Below are 20010 nucleotides of genomic sequence, written 5' to 3'. Positions count from 1 at the left end.
TGTGGAAAAGTATGTCTATTGCTCCGTAAACATGTCTTTCTTACTCAAGTGTTTTATTTCTAGTAGACAAAGGCAATAATGCTACCGTACTTGTTTCTAAATAGTAATCCTGAGATGGCCAAATGTACGGGAAGCAGGAGAGACAGGCCGACAGCAGAGGAGTGCCATGCCGAGGGCCAGTGTCACGGCAATGCCCATTTAAACTGACAGCGAACGAGCCTGTTACTCACACAGAAGCTGCAGTGAACGGCAGCTGTGGACACCTGCAAGCGGAAGGGTAAAGGGAACCTTGTGCCTCTGATCAGAGGTTCAGAACCCAATCTATCGCCTATTTGGGGTATGGTATAAAGCACCCACCACTATCATGTGTCCAGTAGCTAAGTGAGCCGTTTTCTACTTACTCACTTTCAAAGTAAAAATGAAGTACCCCAAATTAACTGTTTTCTATTCTTTTAGTAAGAAGGTAACAATATTCTTACCCTCTTACACACACACACACACGTGATTATTCCTCTAGTATCCATATCTACAATTAAAATGTGTTTAAAGAAGGTATCGGGGAGCCTGTGTGACTCAATCAGTTAGGCTTCCGACCCTTGATTTTGGCTGGGGTCACGATCTCAAAGTCACGGGATCAAGCTCCACATCGGGCTCCATGCTGGGCATGGAACCTGCTTGGGATTACCTCTCTCGCCCCCTCTGCCTCTGCCCCCACCCCCACCCCCTGGCTCACGGCCCTTGCACTCTCTCTCTCAAATTAAAAAAAATAAATAAATAAATAAAGGTATCAAGATTAGTGTTTCTCAGCCTTTAACCCAAACCCCTTTTAAAAGAACATAAAAATCTCCCAACTACTTTCAATATTATTTGAAATTTCAAAAATAACTACCATGAAAAATAAACCAAAGTATTATACAACATACATACCCTAAACCTCCAGAGCTTGTTGGTCTTAGGTTACGATACTCCAAAAGATGTAGTTGATAGAACACTAGCAACCCTGAAGTTGTCTGAGGCAGCAAGTCCCTAACCCTGTTTTCACTGCTTCCTCAAATATGGCAGCCCCCATGACACTCTTCAACGACCAATGCTGCAACCTCCTTCACTTGCACTGCCCAGCCAGGCTTCTTAGGGCAGCCTCTTCACTTCCTCAGCCGTCTCCTGAGGCCACCTGGGATACAGCAGCCAAAGTACCCTGGGAGTTCCAGGTACCATCCCCCTCATCCCCCAGCATGACTTGCCCTTCGAGAGGAGCCGGAGGTACCTCACCTCTCCCCAGTTCCAGCCCCTATCCTGAAGCACTGGGTGGGCCGATATGTCTGTCGGTGGCCCACAAAGAAAACCTCCTGTGCTCCTCCTCCCACACATCCCATGACGATGGTGATGGGGACAGCTGATGTTTTCGGGCCACAGATTCACACCAATACTGGCATTTGTCTCCTTTCAGATCCCCTGCCTGCCCATCTGCTGATCTCTGGTTTAAGGAACACAGTGGAGATGCAGGAGCTAAGTGGAGCATTTATTCACTGCCTACCGTGTACGTGATCTGATGTCGATACGCATGATCTCATTTACTTCTCGAACATCCCAGATACAGACAAGGAGGCTGTGGCTACCAGTACTGACAGGTACAGCCCAGGCTGGAGTGCTGCCGGTTCTCCCTCCATACCCTCAAACTGCTACCTGACCAGGGATTTTCTCTACAACGGTAACTTCTAATACGTCTGTGGCATTTCTGATCGTTGGTACAGCTCAACCTAAGTAAAGGGGTTGGGGTGGGGAAGGCAGATATTCACAAAGAATACAGGAAAAAAAGTATTCCACCTCATTAAAATTCAAAACTAGTATGCTTTGCAATACGGTTAACATACATTAGGCTAACATCTACTCTGGCAAACACTGAGAAACAACCCAAGATCCTGATAAAAGTGCAGAAGTCAGATCCACAATTTGCTACTGTGTCACAATTACAAATTATGTTTTCAATGGCATCAATATGCCAGGATAGAATATGAAGCTAAAGGGCTTTTTAAAGCAGTGTGTGTTGTGTGTCTGTATCAGAATTTTATAAAAGAACTCCCAAATATTTGTTTCAAATCTCCAGAAAGAAATATACCAAAATAGCATACTGTTTTTCTGCTGATGGGATTCTAAATGATTTGTTTTTCCCCTCATTACATCATTCCATAGTTTCTAAATTTCCCACAGTGAACATATTTCTCTTGTAAAGAACTTATACAAATAGTGAAACAATGACAGAAAAGGAACCTAAATGAACTATAAGAAACATCAAGGAAAAGAACACATTGGTTTTCTTGCTACTCTCGTTTTATTCCAACACCACATTTGTACCACGAAGCCTGGGGAGAAACACGGGTGCTTTAGAAGACGTAAAATTAAAGGGGCTGGGGGAACAAACACCGGGTAACGAGTACCACGCAACTGCCCATAGCCGATCTTCCTCCTCAAGTCCTGTATCAAATCCTAACAGGAAATGAGCTTTTTCTCCATCAAAATTATGGACTTAGATTATGGTAAAGAAATCCATCTGAAATCCCTTACCTCTAACTGTTAAAATTAGGGATCCTGCCTACCTACCTTACATAAACACAGGTTAGGAGTGAAAAGAGAATTTAGAGGGAGGGGGTTTCAGGAGGTGTAAATGCCTACAAGAAAAAGAAATCTTAATTAGTCTAGGAATGCAAAAGACACAGGGAAGAATGACAGACAGGGAAAGGAACGTGGCTGGGAGGCAGGGAGACCAAAGACACAGGCTGACGCAGGATCCAAAGAACGCAGCGGCCCCAGGGATGGCGCTGATGTGGTGGCGGGGGCGCTTGATCGGGTGGGTAAGGGAAGCCTGGGCAACTGCTCTGGTTGCACCCATCACATCTGGTAAGGCTTGGAGCACAAAGCAGGCTCAAATAAGAGCAGAACCGACAAAATGTGCTTTAAGGCGCAGATTCTGTGGATTTGGTCACACACAAAAGTGACAATCAGCTAAAATGCCCATCAACTTTGTAAACCTCCTCTAGGAAGTAACTGCACCAACTCTGTTATTTTGTCATCATTTATACCAAATTGTCTGTGTTCCAATTACTAGGTGGTAATTTTTTTATTACGAACATCTCTCACGTAAAGCTACCAAAGCTCAGGGGTGCCTGGGTGGCCCTGTTGGTTGAACGTCCAACTCTTGATTTCAGCTCTGCTTGTGGGGTCGTGAGATGGAGCCCAGCATTGGCTCCAATTCATGAGCACACTCACTCATGAAAGGAGTGAAAGGAGAGAAAGGAAAAAAGAAAAACTACTAAAGCTCTATTTGAATTAAAAGCTGAAATACTAGGGGCACCTGGGTGGCTCAGTTGGTTAAGCATCTGACTTCCACTCGGGTAGTGATCTCAGGGTCCTGGGATGGAGCCCTACCTGGAACCCTGCATCCGTGGGGAGTCTGCTGCTCCCTCTCCCTCGGCCCCTCCACCCATTCCTGCTTGTGCTCTCTCTCTCAAATAAATAAAATCTTAAAAAAAAAAAAGCTGAAATACTATCTGAAACCTCAAAACCAGAGCATAAAAATTAATTTTTAAATGGGCACCTGACTGGCTCAGTTAATGGAGTATACAACTCTTATTCTCAGGGTTGTAAGTTCAAGGCCCACTTGGGTGTAGGGATTACTTAAAAATAAAAATCTTTAAAATTAATTTTTTAATTTAAAGGGTCCTTGGCTCGATCCCAGGACCCTGCATGACCTGAGCCAAAGGCAGATGCTTAACCGACTGAGCCACCCAGGTGCCCCTTTAAAATTAATTTTTAAGAACACAAACTCTAGAAAGAAAGAAGGGAAAGAATCTCTCACACCATGCATCAAATTATTTGCATCCCATCTTTTTCATTGTTTTTACTGCAAAGCATGCATCAAGATATCCCCTTTCCTAAAAAATATTTTCCAACTGATAGACTTTAAACAGAAAAGGCTGCTTATCCTGGCTGTTCAATTTTGACCTGTCGAGAGCATCCCCTCCCTTATCATGGCCACAATGCAGTAGATTCAAGCTCTTCTCTTACAGAAAGAGAGGAATTAAACCAACTCTGGCTGGACAGGGCATCTCTTTCTGACTGTTGTATCATGACCTCCTTTCTCTTCTGTACAGACTTTCTCACAATCCATCACCTTCTTCTACTCAGGGTTTAAACCTTCCTTCCTTTACCAATAACTTGAAAGACAAGAACAATGTCTTTACCGATGCTGACAGAATCCCCCAAATCAATGGCAAACAAGGAAAGCCCTCCATTTCTCTGGTCTGCTGGATTACAGAAGTGGTCAGACCTGGCATAAATCTACAGCAAGAGAAAAAATTCATTTGTAGTAACTATAGAAAGTGGGAGGGAACTGACCCAACAATATTTTCTGATCCATTTCATAACCTTCCAATTCAAAAATATTCTTTCTCTTTTAAATGCTTTACTATATTTTCCACATTTCCTAATGTGAACAGGTATGATTTTTACAACCAGAGCAGGGGTCTTCGTGTGTAAGTCTAATCATATGGAAGACTTTTCAAGAAGTTTCTCTGAAAGAGCTAAAATGTTTTCAGCTATTTGATAGGCTTAAGCTTGGTTGTAATTAAGGTCACCATATAATTTATTATCCAAACCAGGGCCCTTGTAGGAGTACAGGGAAACTGGATGGAAGCGTGTGCGGGAAAACAACAGACCCAAACCAGGACTGCCCCAGCAAACCCGACTGTCAAGAGAGCCTGGGCGTGACTTAGGAAACGGTTTTCTGTGCTACAAGACGCCAAGGCAACAGTATTCAGAGCGGACTTCAGCTGGTCACTCCGCAGTTAACGCAGCAGGACCTGCACGCTGACTGACAGAAGGCAAGAGGAGGGAAAAGATTTTCCGGATGCCAAGGGATCAGAATCTCCCTGATTGGAAATGGACACAAAGCATCACAAAAGAACAGACTTTTCAACTCCTTAACTCCATGTTTTATCAATTCCTCACTTCCCCACACCAACTTAAAAGAAACAAACAAAGCCCCTGGCGATCTGTGTGCTTACTTCGTAGACCCCCATTCCCCCCACATACCCCCAGGTGCCCAACCCCAGCGCCTCCAACCCAGCACCCAATCTGGTCACTGGTCACATCTACCTCTTTGCTCCTCTCAGAGCTCCCTGTGCCTCACCTACCTGACTTTCCTCCTAGATGCCCCAAGGACCCCAATCCCCAGTTTCTCCACCCCAGCAGGCCTGCCAAACCCTGACCCGAATACCTTCTCATGGCCTCATTACCCCACTAGGGCCCGTGGTGCATCCCTGCAACCACTCTCCCACAAACCATCAACCCACCTCCGCCCGGCAAAGGCCCAGCCCTGGCTAAATCCAACAGCCCATCCTTACTCTCCACCTACAAGGCTCTACAAGGCTTCGTCACTGGCTGTCCACACACAGCTTGGTTGGTTCCCCTCCTGCCTCAGCAACCACTCCTTACCTGTCCCCTTTGCTGGCCCTCCTCTACCTCCACACCCTGTTGGGCCCTCGGACCCCCTTTCACTCCTACCGACATCATCCCCCAGGTGATAACATCCAATTCCCCGGCTCTAAATAACCTCTCCCGCTGCTCACACCCAGTGAGTAGCTACAACCCACGCTGCTTCCCTAGGCACCACAATCTCGAGCCCTGCTTTCTACCCAGTGTCCCAGGGGCCAACTGCACACTCCTTCACTGCCCCCAGCCCCCCACCACGGGCCTGCTCCCCCGTCTGCCTCCCTCTACCTCAGTACTTGGTCAATTCTTCAGAGACTCAGGTGAAATCCCTGAAGCTGTCCTTGCCTGTTCTCGCTTACTTCCATCCTCCTCCAGTCTGGGGGTGCCTGGGTCAGCTCTGCTCCAGGGCCCGACCACTTCTCACCACCTCCACACAACCAGCACCCTGGCTGGGGCCACCGTTAGCTCAGCCGCCCTGCGGCAGGCAACTCCTAACTAGTCTGCTCCCTGGCTCGGCGGCAGCCAGGGATCCTTTTAAAACTAGGCAGAGCATGTCACTCTGCTCAAAGCCCTCCAACAGCTTTTCCTCAAAGTCAGGAAAAGCCAAAATCCTTACCAGGGCCACGCGGCCTACATCATCTCTGTTGACCCCATCTTGCCCTCTGTCCACCAGTGTCCCTGAGTCGTCCCAGGCACCTCCTGCCTCAGTGCCTTGCTTTGCACCTGCTGCCCACACACGGCCACAGCGGGCTTCCCTCAACTCCCGCCGGCCTTCACGCAAATGCCATCTCCGCAGGGCAGCCTTTCCCCGCCAGCTGAACGTGCAGCAGCTTGTGTCCCACTTCCCTATTTTATTTCTTCATTCGTATTTATCTAACATCTACACATCTGACTTATCTCTAGCACACCCTGCCTGTCTTGTCACCAGCGTGGAAGCTCTGTGAGCTCAGAGATTTTTGTCTGTTTAAGTCCCTGCTGTTCCCCAGAGCCTTACACCTGTAGGAAGCACTCAGTACGTACTTTTAAGGGATAAATCAATTAATGGCCTGCAGGTCCCTAAATGATCCCTGTCTGACTTCACATTCTATTCCTCATTATCCCTCTTCCTTGATTTGTTTTCTTCAAAGAATTTGTCACCAGGTGCCATTTGATGCTTCTGCTTCTTTGTTTCCTGTCCACCTCCTCCCACCATTGGAAGTCAATTCCAAGAGAGCAGGAACCAGGCAGGCAGCCAGCAAACACCTGCTGCCAGCGAGAGCCCCTTTCCTGCCCGCCTTCCCTGGCCAGACCATGCGCCATTCTCACCTGGACCAGCCGTTCTCACCTGACTGGGCTTCCCAACTCCAGGCCCCTCCCTCTCGTAGCACGCATGGCAGGAATTCTCTACCCCGAAGCTCAAGCAACTTTGCTACAATCATTCATTGGCTCCCCTGCTGCCCACCTCCATTCTCTGTATTCTGACTGCACTCAGCTTGTGTCCAGAACAAGACACGGCGATGCTGTCCCCCGGCTGTTCTCCCTCCTCTTGCGCTGCTTCACCAAGACATTTTTCGGACCCTGAGGCCATCTCCCCTGAGAATCTGACAGGCCACGCCCACCCCTATAAACATGGCTGGGAAGGGGCCCCTCAAGGGTGCTCTCACAACACACCATACTGAATTCAAACCCTGACACTTAGGGTTTGACCAAAGACTTGCCGTCTCTCTCTGACTGGGCTGTGGCAGCCTGTTACCGAGTCTGCATGGTGCCCACCCACTGGGGGCACTATGGGTTCCTCCTATTATACGGCTCTGAAGAAAACATGCTAAGGGAAACTGAAACAAATGATGGACTCGTATGAATGATGACTACTTCTCCCACCCTTCCATAAAATGGAACCTAATGAAGCTACTCCTCAGTCCATGCCCCTAACATCTCCAGACTAAACGATCTACTCCTGGCACCCAAGAGAGAAGACCCCAATGTTCTCACCAAGACTATTAGAAGCAGCAGAAGACACAAAACCTTAGGGAACCTTCAACGCTTCTGCCTGCCGTGAACTTGGCATTGGAATGCCGACGTGCTGAAACAGGCTGTACTGCTGGTGGCCCTCTGCCAACGCTAAGTTCAGGCTATTAACTTGGTTTCCCCTGGACAGTCCTCCAAATTCAGACGATACAGGAGCTCTCCACACAGAACTGCAGACCTTTTCCTGGCTGTCCTTCCTGGCCTGTGCCCTTAGGGTATGACAGTTCTTCAAGACTTTTTGCTGTTTTTCTGGTTCTAATTTCTTGCCACGTGGCACTCACTCGTATTACACGTTTCCTAGTTGTCTTTAAAAGCACACAAATTTGCCTAACAAGATTCCCGTGGGATAAGGAGATCTTTTGTTATGTTTCTCTTATTTAAAATCAACTCTGATCACATGATCTAACTTCTGTGAATGCTGGGGCTTTGCAAAGCTCTTGTTCTTACTGTGACCTATTCATTATTCTTCTTCTATGTACGGATTTACTCTTTTTCTCTTTAAAGTATTGTCATGGACCTTTATTTTACTTTGTGTAAAGAAACTCTAGGGGCGCCTGGGTGGCTCAGATGGTTAAGCGTCTGCCTTCGGCTCAGGTCATGATCCCGGTCCTAGGATCGAGTCCCGCATCGGGCTCCCTGCTCCGTGGGAGGCCTGCTTCTCCCTCTCCCACTCCCCCTGCTTGTGTTCCCTCTCTCTCCGACTCTATGTCAAAAAATAAAATCCTAAAAAAGAGAGCGAGAGAGAGAAAGAGAGAGACAGAGAGAAAGAAAGAAACTCTGATTCCCAGCGTGCCTGGGTAGCTCTGCAGGTTAAGCATCCAACTCTTGATTTTGGCTCAGGTCATGATCTCAGGGTGATGAGATCGAGTCCTGCGTCAGGCTCAGCACTGGGCATGGAGCCTGCTTAAGATTCTCTCACCCTCCCTGCCCCTGCTCACACAGGCGTGTGCACTCTTAAAAAAATAATAAATTAAAAGAAAAGAAAAGAAAAGAAAAAGAAAAAGAAAAAGAAACTGATACCCTTTCCATGTGAGTTTCTAAAAAAAATCAGCTCTTGCCACATTTGAGGAAACTCTTACCCAACACAGGATGCCAAAGAAAATCTCTAATGATAAAATCCTCAGCACGCCGCCACCGAAGCCCACCCCCCTACCCTCAGCAGCCAGCAACAGCAAACCCTCCCCAAACCTGGTTCGAGGAGCAGCCAGCTTTGGTTCCTGCGGTCTCTAGCACCTTGATAGCTGACAGCCTGAGCCCCAGTTTCTGATTCCAAAGCAAACATGAAAGTAAGGGCCTGCATTTTAGAGTCTAGCAAAGCCTTGACCAGCCAGTAAAAAGAGATGGGCTACCCAGTAGCCTTGCGTGGCTATCAGGCACTTGATCAGTGCAACCGAGGAACTGAATTTTAGATTTTCATTTTAATGAATTTAAATAGCCACATGTGGCTAGCAGTTATTGCCCTGGGCAGCACAGATGTCGAGAAAAAGACAAATACAATTTGTCAGTGCACCGAGGGGCCATGCTATAAGGACAAGAAAAACAAAAACACAACCAGAATCACCAAGTCAGCCAGATGCTGCCGGGGACAAGTAGCTGGAGGCAACGAGACCGAGCCTCCTTTTTCACCTTTTTCACCTTTTACTCCCGCCAGAGCACAGCTACAGCAGCTCCATCACCACCCATCCCAAATCTTTTTTTTTTTTTTTTTTAAGATTTATTTATTTATTTGACAGAGAGAGACACAGCGAGAGAAGGAACACAAGCAAGGGGAGTGGGAGAGGGAGAAGCAGGCTTCCCACGGAGCAGGGACCAGGGAGCCCGATGCGGGGCTCAATCCCAGGACCCTGGGACCACGACCCGAGCCAAAGGCAGACGCCCAACGACTGAGCCACCCAGGTGCCCCCCAACTCTTCCTTTTTAAGACCATCCGCAAGACCAGCTGCCCAACACAGAAGATCAGTGTGCACCGCACCTGTCATCAGTGTGATCTGTATGCAGCTCCTGTCTTGCCCACCAGTGGTGAGCTACCTGGGGCTGAGACTGTGGGATCCAACGGATATAAACTTTACTTAACACACCGTGTGAACCAGACGCTTTGGGCAAATCCTTGCATTTCACTTTCCCACAGTACCACCAGGAGAGTTCTACAGCCACTTTTAGCTCTAAGGTTGTCAGAGTCTATGAAATTAGTGTCTAAGACCTTCTGGGCCGAACGGGGAACAGGGAGACACAGATGAACATCCCAAGAGCAGAGAGGCAGTGACCAAAATAATCCTACCAGTTGGACAGTGGAAAGAGACCAGCTCTGCTCCAGCCCCCTAGACTATCCTGTTAACAAGCAAATCATGCAAAACGGTCTTCTATCTTACTTTTAAGTTTTCTAAGGGGCAGCAATTTCACTAGTGATTAAATATGGGCAGTACAGTGTTCCTATTTTTATTATATTACAAAATATTTCCTAACAAAACTTTCTACAACCCCAAATTCCATCACATGAACTATTTCTTTACAAACATTCTTTGATAGACTTTTGTTTTCATCTGTTTTCCTTCTGCTGTTTCGCCCTCTGCTTTCTCATAAGCTCTGCAGGAGTTCATGTGAACACACTTCCCGACATGCCTGCTTCCACGTCATCCTGGCAGTTCGTGTGCTGACCTTCACGGCCCCCTCCCCCTGGCATGTCTCCCCTCCCAGCAGCTTGATCCCATGAGGCCAACTCTATTACTCTTTTTTCATTCCCTTTTTAATACTTATCTTTATAGCCTGACACAGTGGGGGAATATTCTGCAAGTTCTCTAACAAAACTGCTGTAGTGTTAAACTAACTTTATATTCACATTGTATTTATACCCAACTACACATTATGTCCATGTTCCCGGCTCCCATGTATTTGCAGGGACTCCTAGTGAAGATGGATCTGGAAGCTAATGCTATGAGGAACAGTCCTTCCCAGCCCCACTCCTATAAATAATGGTAGAGGGAAAAACCCCCAGAGAAACCTTCTGTAACAAGAAACAAAGTAACAAATAGGCCGACACTGGGCCCAGCGAGGCTCTGAGCCCTGGTAGACCTCAGTCAGGCGGCCCTCGACTCCATTAGGGAGACAGGGACTTGGGGACCCCCAAACAAGGGGGATGAGAACCAGGTCCAGTGCTCAAAGCCAGGACCCAGCAGGTCACGTCATGGTCGGCACCACTGTGGGAGAGAGTCAGACCTCCACCATAAGACCCAGGTCTGGACTGGATCTAGGAAGGGAGAATGTAAAACCACAGCAACAGAAGCCAGGGGAACAGGGGGGTGGCAGGAGAGGGAAGAAAATCTCAAAAGAAACACTCAGAAGAGGATTTTACGCCAGATAGAAAACAGAACAACTGGAGAATTACTTTAAAATAAGTGCATTAGGGTCCTCAGTGATTTAAATGAAGAAACATTTTTAAACAACACAAACACACGCATACAAGAAATTAAGAACCAAAAATAGGCAGGAATGAACCAAATAGAAATCTCAGAAATAAGAACTATAATCCCTGCAACAAAAATTCAACATAAACACATGACTGTTCACAAGGAATTAGTAAATGGAAAATAACACTGGGGGATCCATCCAGAAGTTGGCCCTAGAAAAAGATATCCAAACCATGAGAAAGCAGTTAAAGAGAAACACAGAGAGACTAGTAAACTCTAGTGTCATTAACAGAAGTTCACCCAATAGTTGAGAGCAAAATACAGTTATTTTCAGCTGTACAAACACAAAGGTAGTGACCGTTCACAGACCCTCAGTGTTGTGTTTTGTTTTTTTAAATGAAAAGTGATCGAAGAGGGAGGGAGAGGGAAACCAACAACAGGGAATAAATATGAAAATGGATAGCATATGCCGTGGATCTAACTAACTATAGAATATCACAATTTGAACATGAAAACAAGTCAACCTAAAACTCTCCGCCCTAATGACAAGGCAGGTGGGTGGGGACGGCAAGCTCAAGTTCATGTCTCTCAAGTGGAGGGTGAGGGTAAATGGTGTGCTGGGCTCTCAGGCAGCAGGAGAGACAAATCAATACCCAGGCACGAAACCTTCCTTTCATTTTTCAAATTCGATCTAATTTAAACTTGGAAAACCACCTTGCTTCTTCCTCTAGAAAACCTGTCAACCCTAAGCCTTCAACACAACAGAAAATCCAGTTTAAAAATTTCACTTTATAGGAAGAATTTCAGTGATGTCCGTTGTAAAATCAGTGGGACATCTCTCTGTGAATCAATAGGGTAAAAATCAAAATGTGAAGGCCAGTCAAGTCAATGTACTTAAGGATGGGTGTTCACATCCTTCTTACTGAGTAATGCCACAGTGAGGTAAATTCCAGGACCATGCTTTAAGGAGTCCTAGAATGATATTCTTGCCCTTAACCTCGTGTCTAGTATTAAGAGAAAAACACTTGGAGGCAAGTTCTCTCTAAAGAGCTTTTTTCCTCTTTTGAACCAACACTTTAAGTACCTTTATACACATCAAATCATAATCCTACATCTGGAAAAGTATTGGCCCTGAACATAGTGAATGTGTGTAATCAGCCTTCTCTAACTGGTAACACTTATTCAGGCAAAACTACATCTTGGATGTTGCTGCCATAATACAAAGCATGACTTCTGGGTTCCAAATGGTGAGTCATTCATTCATTCCCCTACCTTGCAATGAAAGTTTGAAGTTGGGTTTCAGGTTACCTCATTAGAATACATTTTTGGAGCTAGAATGAAGCTTTCAGCATCCTCCAGCACACAGTAAACTCTGGGCTGGCTGGCTGTACAATGTTCACAGCAATGCAGGCTTCCCTCCTGGAGTTAACCCCATCAGGTGACTCCAGCAGACGGCAGAGCCAAAACTAGAGTCAGCCAACAGGGTTCCCGAAGACTATCTCACGTGAAAAGCATTTCGTTTTTGAATGCCTTAACCTTCAGTGAAAACAGGAGTGTTAAATCTAATCCTATGTTGATTCAACACGGGAACTACTTGAGAGTGAGTCAAGCGGAGAGAAAGAAGGGAATAGAGTTACCGGAAGAGTAAAGAAAGCAGGGTGCTTCGCTTCATCTTCGTATTTGCCTTCAGTTGAACTTCCAGCCTCCATGGATTTGGACGTAGTGTTCTTACCGATGCCCATCATTAAGAGAAAACGAGCAGTTCAGCTGCTGGACTGCCGGGGCTGGAAGAGAAGGCTTGTTCAGGCGAGGAGCCCAGGATCTGCGCCGGCTCTCCCAGTGCCTGGAGGGCCCGATGCTCAGGCAGAGAAGAGCCCCACAAGCGCCGCCATCTCTTAGCACCTAGAGAGAGGAAGCAGGCAAATCACCACAAGCGCATAAAGAGCACAGGACTCACATTCACTGCATCTCCTGCAGAGAGAAGTTGGTTACAGTACAAGTTACATCCAAACATCAAAAAAAGCACATTACTTAATCACACTTTTCAAGACCCCGCCATCTTCAGTTAGTCGTGCAGATTCTGTATCGCCCCCTGGGAGGAGCACCGCTGAACTGGGCCATCAGCCATACCCAAGTCCAAGGATGAAAAGGCTACACAGCGAGTCTGTTGACACGCTAGAGGGTAGAGCTCTCAGAGCCCAGCACTCTCCAGCAGAGACTGCTGCAGTGAGGAAAATGTGCTGCATCTGCCCCGTCCAACCCAATCGTCACTACCCACGAGGCTGCTGGAGAAACTCAACTTTTACTTGTATCTGGAATTTAAATAGTCACGTGTGACTGGTGATGACCACACCAGACAGTGAATGCAGTTATAGCTAATATACTATGACTGCATGGATATCAAAGTTCTGAATTCCCTATAGGTGACCAATTAAAGGTGGGGGAAGGCACTCAAAAGCATTAAAAAAAAGAGAGAGAGAGATGAAACCAAACTGGGATTAAATGACCGCACAAAGTTCTAGGCACGTGTCAAGATGACCTTCAAATGGGCTAAAAGAATGCCATACAAAACACAGAGCCAAAACATTCCATATCAATCGAATAACAGCATAAACCTAAGGAAGAAATCAGAAAGACAAAGTAAAAAGGAAGGGAGGTAAAATGGTAAGAGATAAGGGAGGAGGGGGAAGGAGAGCAAGATGGATCTGGAATGCTCAGAGAAACTGATATTGGTTGATGAGGAAAACTGCAATGCTCTGGGCTAAGAGAAAATCTAAGCAAAAGTCAAGAGTAAGAAATTACTGAAACAATTCTATGCAGCCAAGTTTCGGTGAAGAAGAAAATTAAAAACTCAATTTCAAACAAAAGTATGACTTGGACAATAAAAGAGACCCACCCAAAAATTAACAAGCATTTGGGGAATTTGGGCTTCAAAAAATGAGAGGACACAAAGGATTCCCTACAAGGGTTGGCATCTGGACAATAAAACATGTCTAAGTATGCCCCAAGTTTCATTAAAAAAAAAAAAAATACCACAAGCAGGTAGGGGTGAGAAAGGACAGAACATTCATCAGAATTATGTCATATCTCAGCACCAATTAATGTCCCACTGAGAGTGAATAACCCAGCCAAGCTGTCGTGCAAATGTGAAGTCACACCTACTCAATGTTAGAAATACAAGTAGGAAACCTGTTCAAGGAACTCTGTTAGAGACTCTTTCATTCAACAATGACTGGATGAACCAAGGGAGAAACTGAAATACAGACAAATAAGAAAAGAGAAGGAATTATACAAAAATCTGGGAGTTCAGTAGGTAGAGTGCAAAAAAGGAATATAAACCATTGCCAGAACATCACGTTGCCTTAAGTAGAACAGAATCAAGTGCACACATCAAAGTGGTTTGAGGGGCTCTTTTGGTTTAAATGTTCGTGCACATTTTGCCTTCTTGGTTACATCATATCCATATCTATTTAAAGCAGTAGCTCTCGGGACACCTGGGTGGCTCAGCAGGTTAAGCGTCTGCCTTTGGTTCAGGTCATGATCCCAGGGTCCTGGTCTCGAGTCCCGCATTGGGCTCCTTGCTCAGTGGGGAGCCTGCTTCTCCCTCTGCCAGCTCTCTCTGCTTGTACTCCCTCTCTCTCTCTGACAAATAAATTAAAAAAAAAAAAAAGGGCAGTAGTTCTCAACCAGCAGTGATGTTCCCTCCAAGGGACATTTGGCAATGTCTGGAGACCTTCCAGGTCATCAAACCAGGGGAGAGCTACTAGTATGTAACGGGTGGAGGCCACGAGTGCTGATAAACATCCTCCAATGCACAGGGCAGACCCATAATAAAGAACTAACTGGCCCCAAATGTGAATAGTACCAAGGCTGAGAAACCCTAGTTTAAAAACGTTTCCCTCCTCCCAAAAATGACACCCCGGTGTGCCACGTGGATCCAGAGCACAGAGCAAGGGATACATGTTCCAGTTTGGGAAGCAGGGACATGGATGTCACCAGATAGAGCAAACTCTGTAAAGGAATAAGTCTCTGGGACTTACTGCCAATTTTGTGACTTTTAAAATAATTTTCCCTTTACAATAACTGGGATGAGCGGGCCATTTCTGCTCATTTCTGCAGTTGGTAGGGAATATGGGGACCCATTTTACTATGTAGTTTCCAATACATAAAAGGGAGGACTTTCTGTCCTCAGAGGGGAAGTTGTTTAGAAAGTTGTTTAGAAGGACATTGTTTAGAAAACCCTGAAGGCTCTACCTGTAGCCCTGGCTGAGATTTCACTCCAAATTACCCTTTTCCTTGTGTTCTCACTTAAAATGTTTTACAACAATTCAAAACAAAACAACACAAAGAATTCCTAGCAAAGGCAAAGTTTGCAGAGAGGCAGGCAAATGATGAAATGCGTAACAAACCCTTCGCACACCCCAATGCCCTGGAATAGAGTCCCTGAAGAAGACTAAGGAGGTAGAAGAGTTTTGAGGCTCTTGAGACATAAAACCAAATTCTCGTCCAGAAAGACTCTCCTAATTGGCAGTGCCAACAGTGACGAGTCGATCCCATCTCATCCAAGCTCGGGAACCCTACCACAAAGCTGCGCCGGTAGAGAATTTTTCAGAGATTTTGTGATGTGTTGACTCGTGAGTTTTTCATGTCTGTTAGCAAGTACAAAGACTCTTCTGTGGTTTATCTCCTTCTGCCCTTTGCCTATAGTTTACAAATCTTTATTTCTGTAAGGATCTTAATCCTTTAATTCTCTGTTTTTTGGTTACAAATATCTTATCCCAGCTTTTTGTTTGTTCGTGAATTTTGTGGATGATCTTTCAGAATTATTCTCATGTTTGTAATCAAATCCATCCATCTTCTACACATTATGACTTAGCTACTACCGCCCATCAGCTTCCCAAGAGCTAAAAACAACAACAACAAAACCACATACAGCATGACAATGAACATACCTAAAGTAGCCCTGACAGACCTTTACCATAACCGCCAGAAGCTTGGGTTTCCCAGAAGATAGGAAGACAGGACAAGCGAAGAGGACAGTGAACCACTGCCAGGTTTTTACAAGACTGGTTATCAGAAGCTCCATATGAGCCCTTGGCTCCACATGCAGCCCCACGGCCATCAGCGGACCAGAGGACCAGCAGAACTCTCCAACCCGCACTCACCCATGTTAACCTTAGGGAAAAGGATAGGGCTTTTTTTAATGATTTTATTTATTTTTTTTGAGAGAGAGCGAGCGAGCACATGCAGAGGGAGCAGCAGGCGAGGGAGAGGGAGAAGCAGGCTCCCCACGGAGCAGGGAGCCCGATGCGGGGCTCAATCCCGGGACCCTGGGATCATGACCTGAGCTGAAGGCAGACACTTAACCGACTGAGCCACCCAGGCGCCCCAGGATAGGGCTTTTTAATGTAGAATGCATTTAGTCTCCTAGGTGAACTGCATCTTCATGATCATTTCAGACACGATCATCCCTGCAGCAGTCAACCCTCCCCACTGCCCCCATGACCAGGAACAAAGTTCCACTGTGGCAAGACCACTTTCTATCAAGCACTCTGTGTTTCTCTACTGATTGTTTAACTGGCCCTCATGAGCTCTACTGGGACCTACCCACTGTCTTTGCTGTCTCTTACAGAGCAGCACCGTTTGGAGTGCCCTGAAGACGCGGGGAGCCAAGTGAGCACAAGAGGGGATGGGCCCAAGCAAAGTGCAAGGCAGTGATGCTCTGAGAGAGGCTTCGGGGCAGAGGGTGCCAATACCCGGGAAGAGGGGATACCCTTTATTGGGTAAGACACACAGACGGGGGAAGAAGGGAGGAGACAGCAAACACTGAGCACAGAAATGCATCCCTGGAAGTCTCCAGATGACAGAGCATTCCACAGCCAAGTACTTGAGAGTTATGAAGACAGCCTCAAGGCCAGAACCCGTGCACCAACCTGAGATCAGAGTGCTTCATCCACACAGGCTGAACTTGAGTGGGGAAATGCCAAGGCCCAGATGGAGATAAAAGGGGGAGGGAGGGTGGAGTTTAGGGTTTGTGTTAAAACAAAAGGCAAAATCTCCCAGGGAATCTTACACTGGGGAACGTCTGCATGTCCCCAGCCCATCCATCACCCCTCTTCCTACTCCTTGCAAAAGAAAAACTAAGCAAGGCCACCGCTATCTCGCCCCTGACCCGGCTACAAGGGGCAGGAGGAGCTGAGGGATGAAAGATGGGGCTCACTAACGATGAAAAGGACAAGGACAACACAGCAAGAGCAACAACTACAATCTCCCAGCTAAGCACCTGCCTCACCTTATCAACGGCACCTCGTTCTCCCGAGTAAGCACAGTATTGCAGTGATGTGCCCACTAACTCCACACAAGGGGAAGCTGAGCTTCAGAGAAGTGAAGTAACTTGCCAAAGGACATACAGTCATAAGCAGTGGAGCAGGATTCAAACTTTAATCAGCATTCCCGTCCTAATAGTGTTTATACAAGCAAGACCTAAACCTGTCCTTTGAATGCTTGGTTTCTGGCCGACCTCCGTGAGCGAACGTGCCCCAGGCTGCCCTGGGAGCACAGTCTCTGTCCGACCTGCTGTGTGCCATCTGCTCTACCTGGGATTTCGGAGGGGGCCCCAAGGGCTGCCGAGCTGCCTCTCCGGGGCTGCAGCCCACGTCCCCCAGAGCAGGAGCTCCCAAATCTGTGGGCTCCAGGCCCTCTGCTGCATCAACACCATCCCAACAGCCCCACCACCTCTGGTCTCACTTTCTGTCCCACCTCGAGCACTCCTCTTGTCCATACAAGTGCAGCCGGCACGACCAGAAGCCATCGGGCCCTTTGATGGTGTCCTGATGTACCTCAGAATGACAGCTAAATTCCTCAGCAAGGCTGTAGGGTCACCGTGACACCTACTGGGAGGCCTGGCCTCCCCTGTGCCGTCATTTCCATCTTTCAGGTCCTCCACTAGCTTCTCAGGCTCTTGCATGTGTGGTGCCTCCAAAACAACCTTTACTTCACCCCTTTCCATCGGGGGAACTCCCATCTGTGCTACCTCTGGTCGCCACGTCACCATGGCACCCGGGATCCATGAGGATGGCAAGGCCACGCCTGCCTGCCCAGCCAGATCGCTATCAGAACAAGGGGCAGCATCCACCACCTGTATCCCCGGCTCCCGGGGCCGGACTTGGCACCTGCACTGAAGGCTCCCCAGGATTTGTGGGATGAATAACTGGTTTAAAAAAATAATTATAAAGATCCCTGATATAATGTAACACTCATTCTTGCTTAACACTCCTACTAAACTGGGAAAGGAAATTAAGAGCCAACATCAACCACATCTGTGACACACCAGATGCACTGATGTCAGGGACCAGCCAGGGTGTCAACACCACCGCGATCACTCAGCTGACAAAGAAGGAGTGGGGAAGTGTTTGAAAGGAAAAGACCAAATTAGAACCACAATCAAGAGACGAAAATCTGAGAGGACCTACCAGTTGATGGCTAGGTACACAACACATTAGGAGTGTGAGTTTGTGTATTTGTTCACTACCTTACAAATAAGGGCATTAAAAATAATCCACATAGGTTAAAAAAAAAAAAAGTACCTAAGGTTCTTTTAGGTTCACTAGTAAGGTAGTTCACTATTAAGGTAGTGAACCTAAAGCATTCCCCAAATGCCAGCAACAAGCATCTGGTTCAGAAACTGCAAAGTGCTGCCTTGCCTCGTTTTGCAGGGTCCCCAGCTAAGAGTGGTTTTTACATTTTTAAAGGGTGGTAAACAGCAGCAAGGAAGAACATGTGACAGGATTATCTGGGCCACAAAACCTGAGATACCTATAGAAAAGTTTACCGACCCCTAAAGATAAGAGGATGTACGAATCCTGTTTAAAAATATTTATTTATTTATTTATTTGAAAGAGAGATAGAGAGCACAAGTAGGCAGAGTGGCAGGCAGAGGGAAAGGGAGAAGCAGGCTCTCTGCTGAGCAGGAAGCCCAATGCGGGGCTCGATCCCAGGACCCTGGGATCATGACCTGAGCCGAAGGCAGCTGCTTAACCAACTAAGCCACCCAGGTGCCCCACGAATCCTGTTTAAGATGGCAGTAATAGCATTAGTTAGGTTTCACCAAAAATGTGCATGGCCTTTATGAATAAAACAATAAACTATTTTACTAAGGGCCATAAAACATTTAAATAACCAGAGAAACAAACCAGATCCTGGAATAAGAGTGCTGCTATAAGGATATTCATTTTTCTGATATACATAATGTATATAAATTTAATAAAAATCAATTAATACCCCAAAAGGAGAGAAAGGGGCTTGCTAAAATTCCTGTGGGAGGATAAGCAAAAATAGCCACAAATATTTGAAAAAAAGAGTAAGAATGTGTTCTATCAGATAGGAACCCTAACATAAAGTTGTAATAAACAGAGTTCACAAAGAGACAAATACACAAGAGAAACCCCCAAAACTGAGAAATACAGGATATGGAAGCACCTCAAATCATAAGGCAAAGTATGGATTTTTCAATACAACAGGCCAAAACAACCAGTTCAATACTAGGTAATAAAAAACAGAAAAAGTCCTAAGGTTAGAGCAAAAAACTGAGGGAGGGAGGGAGGAAGGGCCACTAATGGTTATATAACATTAGGGTGGAGGACTCCTTTCTTAGCATACCATTATGATTCGGCAATATGAATTTTTTTAGGTTTCTGTATGGAGGGAAAAAAAATCAAAATCACACAAAGTTAAAAAGCAAAATATAACCTACATAAGATCATGTGTTCATATCTTTACTATTTGAAGAGCTCTTATAAATCAACAGGAAACAAAAGTCCTTAATATAAAAATGGACAAAATAGGGACGCCTGGGTGGCTCGGTCGGTTAAGCATCTGCCTTCGGCTCAGGTCGTGATCCCAGGGTCCTGGGATGGAGCCCAACGTCGGGAATTCCTGCTCAGCGGGGAGTCTGCTTCTCCCTCTCCTGCTGCTCCTTCTATCACTGACAAGTAAATAAATAATATTTTTTAAAAATGGACAAAATATGAGCTCATCTTCAAACCCCCTCAAATACAAACGGCAAAATAAATGTTCCATCCTTGTGTAAAATCGAAAGTATACTGAAATGAGG

At 46.2% G+C, this 20010-nt stretch overlaps 1 protein-coding gene across 5 annotated transcripts in view; it reads right to left on the bottom strand.

Annotated features, from left to right (window-relative positions):
• SLC23A2 (solute carrier family 23 member 2) overlaps positions 1–20010 on the bottom strand; it is a 144752-nt gene that overhangs the window by 63226 nt on the left and 61516 nt on the right. For 4 of the 5 annotated variants that reach the window (XM_035005892.1, XM_035005893.1, XM_035005894.1 and 1 more), the window contains one exon: positions 12536–12800. The exons of the other annotated variant lie outside the window; for it this stretch is intronic. In XM_035005892.1, the coding sequence (XP_034861783.1) occupies positions 12536–12643 (108 nt within the window). In that variant the 5' untranslated portion in view covers positions 12644–12800. The remainder of the gene's footprint in view (positions 1–12535; positions 12801–20010) is intronic. 5 annotated transcript variants of the gene reach the window in all.

The sequence above is a fragment of the Mirounga leonina genome, unplaced genomic scaffold (genome assembly GCF_011800145.1).
Source record: "Mirounga leonina isolate KUSES-001 unplaced genomic scaffold, KU_Mleo_1.0 Mir_150, whole genome shotgun sequence".
NCBI classification, from domain to species: domain Eukaryota; kingdom Metazoa; phylum Chordata; class Mammalia; order Carnivora; family Phocidae; genus Mirounga; species Mirounga leonina.
Note: the sequence above shows the minus strand (reverse complement) of the source record. Positions and strands in the feature narration are given on the sequence as shown.